This window comes from Nannospalax galili, unplaced genomic scaffold, assembly GCF_000622305.1.
Source record: "Nannospalax galili isolate Female #2095 unplaced genomic scaffold, S.galili_v1.0 scaffold593, whole genome shotgun sequence".
NCBI lineage: Eukaryota > Metazoa > Chordata > Mammalia > Rodentia > Spalacidae > Nannospalax > Nannospalax galili.
This window is the reverse complement of record NW_008332686.1, coordinates 757,493-764,903: the sequence shown is the minus strand read 5'-3', so window position 1 is coordinate 764,903 and position 7,411 is coordinate 757,493. Positions and strand designations below refer to the sequence as shown.

Genomic DNA, 7,411 nt, shown 5'->3' with positions numbered 1-7,411 from the left:
TCATGTTTTAACCATTCTTTGTAGCAATGATAGATTATTTTCTACCAAAACACTTCTCAGTACAGTTTACTAATTCTTGGTTCTATTAAACATTACTTTATAGTTCTTGGGTAAATTATTCTGATAAGCATTTATTTTAAACATATTTTATCAATACTTGTCCTAATCAAAATGTCAGTTTACCTGAACAACTTATAACAAGAATCTGGTTCATTACTTAAGGTTTTAGTAACCAACTAATATTATATTGTAACCTTTTATTGTATTTAATTTATTTCCTCTTAGAATAGAGCATTGAAGTTGTAAGTTTGACCTTCTCTCATTTGTTTTTTGAGACAATCCATCACTCTGTAACCCTGGCTGACCTAGAATTCACTATGTAGAACAACCTGGCCTCCACTCATAGAGTGCAGCCCGCCTCTGCCTTCTGAATGGTGGATTAAAGGCTATGAAACTGCATTTGGCTGTATGTGTGCTCATACTTGAAAATGTGTGCTTTAAAATAATGCCTATATAGTTACATGAATTAACTAGAGTGTTTTCAATACACACTACTTCAAAAAAATAGGAAACCGTAATGATAATATGAATTTTATGTCTTTATTTCAGTCTATTATCTAATCATTTTCATATGATTAAAATGATCTTAAAATGGAATTTTATACTATTTTGGCATAGAATTGCTATACAAATTTTCGTGGCTTTGATATATTGAGTTCATGTACACATTATATTGAGTAGTAAATGTATTATTTTAGAACACATAGTTAACATATAATAAGACATGTATGTAGGTATGTAAAATATATATCATTTCTTCAGAACACTTAGGATAAGGTAGGGACAGTTTTGTATTCCCTTCTAAACATGTAGTCTAAGTATCCAAACTAGAAGCTCACTTGGTCAAGGAAAGAAAAATATTTTCTGTGTAATTTGTGATATCAGTAAAATGAAAATTTTTGACCAGCTTTCAATTTTTTCATTATTCAACTACAAAAGCCTTGATCTGACTCAAAGAACTTCTAAGGCAATGATGGCTTTTGCCAGAATGAAGTTACCTGTTATAGAATTTTAACGATTCTTAGACCATTTCTTTTCATGAAAAAGGGAGTTAGAAATAACAGAGAATTCAGAAGAGTCAAGGAATTTAGATGGCAGACCACTGATCTCAAAATGTTATTTCTTTCACTGCAGATTAAACATTTGTCAGCTGCCTCGAACCTATAGCCATTGGTATAGTAATGAAAAGCAATGTGTCTGAATTCATTCTGTTTGGGTTGACACAGGATCCCAGAAAACAGAAGGCAATATTTGGAATCTTTTTGATATTTTACATTATGACTTTGTTGGGGAACTTTCTCATTGTGGTGACCATCAAGACAAGCAGGACCCTTGAGAGTCCCATGTACTTTTTCCTCTTCTACCTGTCCTTTGCTGATGCATGCTTCTCTACAACCACAGCACCCAGGTTGATTGTAGATTCCCTCTCCCAGAAGAAGATCATTTCCTACAATGAGTGCATGACACAAGTCTTTGCAGCCCACTTCTTTGGATGCATGGAGATCTTTGTACTCATCTTAATGGCCTTTGATCGCTATGTGGCCATCTGTAAACCTCTGAGATACACCACCATCATGGCTCAGCGTGTGTGTGCTGTGTTAGTGATTGTGGCCTGGGTAGGGTCTTGTATCCATTCTTCAGCACAGATTTTCCTGGCTTTAAGATTGCCCTTTTGTGGCCCAAATGTGATTGACCACTATTTCTGTGATTTGCAGCCATTGTTGAAACTTGCCTGCATGGACACCTATGTGATAAATTTGCTAGTTGTGTCTAACAGTGGCGCCATATGCATGGTGAGTTTCATACTTTTGCTCATCTCCTACATTGTCATCTTATACTCTCTGAGAAACCACAGTGCAGAAGGAAGGCGGAAGGCCCTTTCCACGTGCACCTCCCACTTCATTGTGGTTGTCATATTTTTTGGTCCCTGTATATTTATATACACACGTCCACCAACCACATTTCCAATAGACAAGATGGTGGCTGTGTTTTACACAATTGGTACCCCTTTACTTAATCCTCTGATCTATACTCTGAGGAATGCAGAAGTGAAAAATGCTATGATAAGGTTATGGTGTCGTAAAGTGTGACTTCAGTTGATAAATCCTATATGAGGTTTCTTTTTTACAAATGTTTTTGTTGAATTTTTGCATATTTCATACTAAACATGTCAATAAATCTTAGTCATCTTTATGCCCCTTTCCTCACCAGCACAATCTCATGGATCCCCCCCATTGGAGTTCATATATTCTGTTATTTCTGTTAAGGCCCATTGTGTCTTGTCATTATCCCCGAATGTCCCTCACTACAAATTCATCTACTGAGGTCTAGTCCACATATTTAGAGTCTCTTGCTTTAGGAAGACCAGCTTTTCCTTACCCAGTAGTAATCACTTGCCAATATTTTTTCAGCTAGGTTTGGGGTCAGTTTAGAATATATGGTACCTTGACTATAGCTTTGTTGCATGGACTGGAAAAATAAAGTATTCCTTGCAGGGGATTATTAAAACATCTGTTTTTGTGGACATAAATCATTATCTCATTCAGTCCTCTAATTTCTATATAATATATAGTACATAGATATGTGAATTTAATCCAAGCCAATGATATTCTGAGTCAGGATAAATCTTGTGAACACTTTAGTATCTATTTCATAATTTTAAAACAATCATAGGAGACCTTTTCTGATTTCACAGCAGTTGGACAATGAAACAGAGCCTGAGACAAATGCTGTAGAGTAGATGTTCATGTCCAAAGACAGATATTTGTCAGTTTCCCAAATTGTATTCACAAATGGAATATATATTTGCAATATATGCAGATGAATATTAATCATTTTTCTTATGTGTTTAATGTCTGTTTTAAACATGTTGGATTCAAGATCCTTAAAGATGAAATGTAAATGTGATTGTTTCTTATGTAAGCAGGACATAATAAAAATGAAAAATTATGTTTTATTTCTTGCTATTCCTTCAAATTTAAAAAGTATGAGAAGCTTGTTTATCAGTGTCTGAATAAAATTCAGAAATATTCATGGATATTCTTCTCATTGTTAAGTAAGACAGAGCTCCAAATTCCCCAAGTATAAGTAAAGGCTCTCTCAGAAATTTCGGGGGATGTCACGATATTGCCTCCATGACTTTTCTGCTGTTATAAATCTATCATAATCCTTTAACTATTTGAGAAAATAAGCCATTTCTTCCTTAAGATGATTTTGCCAGAGTATTTGATTACAAGAACAAAAAAAGGTAACTAATATACTAATTGACTATCTGCCCTCCATCCCCACCACCCGAGAGCACAGTATATTCTTGGTAGACTACAATTAGTTAACTCTTTCAAAATGACTATTAGAAATGTATTTGGATGCTATCAACAAAAAAAAATCATAAATATTTGAGGTCGTGGATTGGTATGCCAGCTACTCTGTGCTGACCTTTAAAGATAGCACATTGGACTTCAAATACCACACTTTACTGTAATATTTATAATCACTACATAATAATTAAAAACTAGAAATTTGTAATTAAAAAATATACATCCAACATATGATAGTTTCAGTGTTAACAGTTAATCTAATCTCCACCTTCCGCTAATACCTATGATTTGAAAATTGGGAATACAGGACAGTCTGAGGGAACAAGGGAGGGACAAACATTCAAGAGACAGAAAAGTCTTCCAGGTACTGGTGTGTTAAGAAACTGACTTCTTGTCCCTCCATGTGGCAGATATTGATAGATCTATATTTTTCTTCTTCTTGGAGACATTTTTCAGGCTTGTTAATGTTGTAGCTCCTCCCTGGCACTGTTTGTACTGTCTTTTGTTCACGAGGAAATATGTCTTATGATCAGTGAAGTCTTCTTTCTTTTCACTTCAAAATATTCCACCATTCATTGGAGCTACCTCCTGCTTATCCTCTGTGTGAATCCCTTTCTGCATTACACAGCAAACATGTCTTTCCCTGGAAGGGAAGAAATTGTCAATAAGAAGTACCATCATTTAGGATGGTGTCAAGTAGCAACACACACTCAAATGCTCTGTGAAATAAACAAATGACACTTCCTGCTCAGATGTTTCTGCCCAGTCCTTTGGCTCCACCAATAAGTCAGAATCCTTGCCAGGCTCTCAGAACCAAACAATGATAGCACTTTCTGTTTCACACACACACACATACACACACACACACACACACACACACACTCATGTACATATACAAGTATACACAAATACACTCAGGCAAACACACACACTCATGCACATACATACACATTCACACAGACACACAGACATACACATATTCACAAATACACATACACACACTCATGTACACATACAAATATACACGCATACACTTTTGCAAACAAATACACTCATGTACATACACAAAGACATAAACACACAGACAAATGTACACAGACACACACACATACACTTATAGACACACACCCTCACACCCACACATACATGCACACACTAACATACACACAGGCACATCAATACAAACATGAATATACACATGCACATTCATGCATGCACAAACACAAAATCACACAAAAGACACATATAATTTGAAGTGGGACTCAATCAAATTTAGTCTTAAAAGTTACTATGCAACTTTTCATGATGATCAATGATTTGTCTTCTTTCCTGGTTTGGGATTTTTGTTCATATATCATATATTTTCAAGATCATGGAAATAGGCAGAGTAAGTTGGAGATACTTTGTGATTTCACATTGTGTGTAAACTTTCAAATTCAGCATATTATGACATAAGAAATGTTACTCTATAAACATGTTGATTTTATCAACTATGGGTTTGTGATCATTTATTTTCATTGATAACAGTGTCACACATTAAACTTATGAGCACTTATTTGCACATACCTTAAAGATACAGTACATAGTCAAAAGTTTGCATGTTCTGTGAAAACAGAACAGTTCAAAAGAGCTTGAACTGAGACTGAAAACAACAGTAAGAAGAGGGAAGAACCTCTCTGAAAATCAAGTTTGATGGGATTAGGTAAGAAGTCAAATAAGTGACCTCATAAAAGATCCAAAACAGCTCATATAAGATCCTTTGCCATCTATATGATGAAAAGAGGGATTTCTCAGATTCCCCTCCTCTGATTCAGATCTGTGGTTTCATGCCTGAAACAAACAAACAAACAAACAAACAAACAAAAAAACAGATTTTCAGGTTTTCAGAAGGAACCACCATCTGTAAGCTGTCAACAGACACTGGGGATGGACAAAGTTGCTCTGAGGGGGTTCCTATCACCAGTCACTGGAGTACTTTACTGAACAAAGAGCTCATATATCCCAGGGGGTAGAAATCATCATAGAGTTTAGGAAATCTGGGGGCCTCTCATTCACTGGCTACCATATGTCAGAAAGGGGTAAATTGCCTTGGAATCTTGAATGCTATCTGGATAAGGAGAACAGGGTGAAGAGAAATTAAATAAATAAGTAATAAATAAATAAATAAATAAATATAAATAAACAATGCTGTGGATCTGACATATAGCCTGGATCTCCAGACTGTCAAACTGTATTAAAATCTCAACTCCATTAGGAAAGAAGGGGGCATTAATTAATTAATTTTGATTTCTTTGAGACTGAGTTTTCCTCAGCTGGCATGGCACTCTCTATTTAAACCAGTGTGGCCTCAATCTCAAAGAGATCTGCCTACCTCTGTCTCCCGAGCTGGGACTAAAGGCATGCACCACCATACCCAGCTTCAGTTTTTCTTTTTTTTGAAATATTTTCATTATTATTTCTATTTTGTGTGTATAAGTGTTTTGCGTTCATGTATATAAGTGCCCTAGTGTAATGCAATACCTTCCGAGGCCAGAATAGGGTTTTAGATTTCTTGGAGTTACTATTTAGGGACAATTGTTTGCTGCCATGTGGGTGCTGGGAAACAAAACCTGGGTCCTCTTAAAGAGGAGCCAGTGCTCTTAACCTCTGACCCATCTCTCCAGCCCCAAGGTATTTTTTTGTTTTGTTTTGTTTTCTTTTGTTTGTTTTTTAAGACAGGGTCTCCCTGTAGCCCCAGCTGGCCTGGAACTTGCTATGTAGACCAGGCTGGCCTTGATTTCACAGTGGTCCACCTGCCTCTGCCTCCAGAGTCCTGGAATTAAGAGCATGTGCCACGAGACCTGGCTGAAAGAAATGTTTGTGTCAGGAGATCCAGAACACATATGGAGATAGGTTTTATACTGTCCAATACCCTTCCCTAAAGTAATCATTACTGTGAAGAAAATTGAAGTCTGATTTTCTTGTTTTTAATATCTTATTCATTTACTTTTATTTTATATACATGAGTGCATTGCCTGTATGTGTGTAAGTGCACCCATGCCGTGCAATGCCTGCTGAGGACAGAAGACAGCTTCGATCTCCCAGAACTGGAATAATGGACTGGTACCCAACCACCTAACTGGAAGTACATGAGGCCCCTCTAAGGTTCTTTGGCAGAGGTTTGGTAGGATAAAGCTGAGATCTCAGCTGACTGTCAGAGTGCCTGTTCCGGATTCCCTCGGGCATAGGAGCTGAGAACTGGGAGGATTACCAGAGAGTTCCAAAATCAGTGCCTCCAAGGGAACTCCCCAGATCTTGCCATGAGTTCACACTAGTGGGGGTCCAAACGTCAGAAAGAAGCCTGAGTGTACCTGACTGGAACCTGACTTGGGCTTCTGTTGGAGCTTCTGAGAAGCCAATCTGAAGCCATCAGTTCCCTCCAAAATAAAACCCCAGATAATCTAAAACCTCATCCAACCAGGTTTACATAACCAATGAGAAAAAGACAAAGGCACACCAGTAATACAAACAGAAGTAAACTTCAACTTAATTTTCATATCGGAATCACAAACAACAAAAGAAATTCATACTTCAAAATCACAATGAAGGAATAATAAAATTGAAAGCCAAATCACTATATTCCCACCAAACTCCACCAGTCCTGTAGAAGAGTTCTACAAGGAGAACCCCCTAGAGATAAACAAGGATACAGAATTTAAAAGAACAATCAAAAATATGATCAAGGAATTTAATGAATTTAAAGAAAACATGAACAAACAAATCAAATAACTAAAAGAAGACAGGGATAAACTTCTGAATTAATTCACAAAAGAGAGAGCAACATTGAAGAAAACTCATGCAGAAATGATGAAGGAACTGAAAAATTCAATAAGTCAACTTGAAACAACAGGGGAAAGCCTCACCACTAGAATGAATGAAATGGAACACAGAATATCAACACTAGAGGATAAAGTTTAAGAATTGGACCACTCAATCAAAGAATATGAAAAGTTTTTTAATATCCACAGGAATGGAATATGAAAGAGCCGTGGGAT

The 7,411-nt window shown here is 36.5% G+C and overlaps 1 protein-coding gene across 1 annotated transcript in view; it reads left to right on the top strand.

Moving 5' to 3' along the window:
• Nucleotides 1–2,150, top strand: part of LOC108490557 (olfactory receptor 4C11-like) — a 5,290-nt gene extending 3,140 nt beyond the window's left edge. The window contains exon 3 of the mRNA XM_017796775.2: nt 1,211–2,150. Within this exon, the coding sequence (XP_017652264.2) occupies nt 1,211–2,150 (940 nt within the window). The remainder of the gene's footprint in view (nt 1–1,210) is intronic.
• The last annotated feature ends 5,261 nt before the right edge of the window (nt 2,151–7,411 follow it).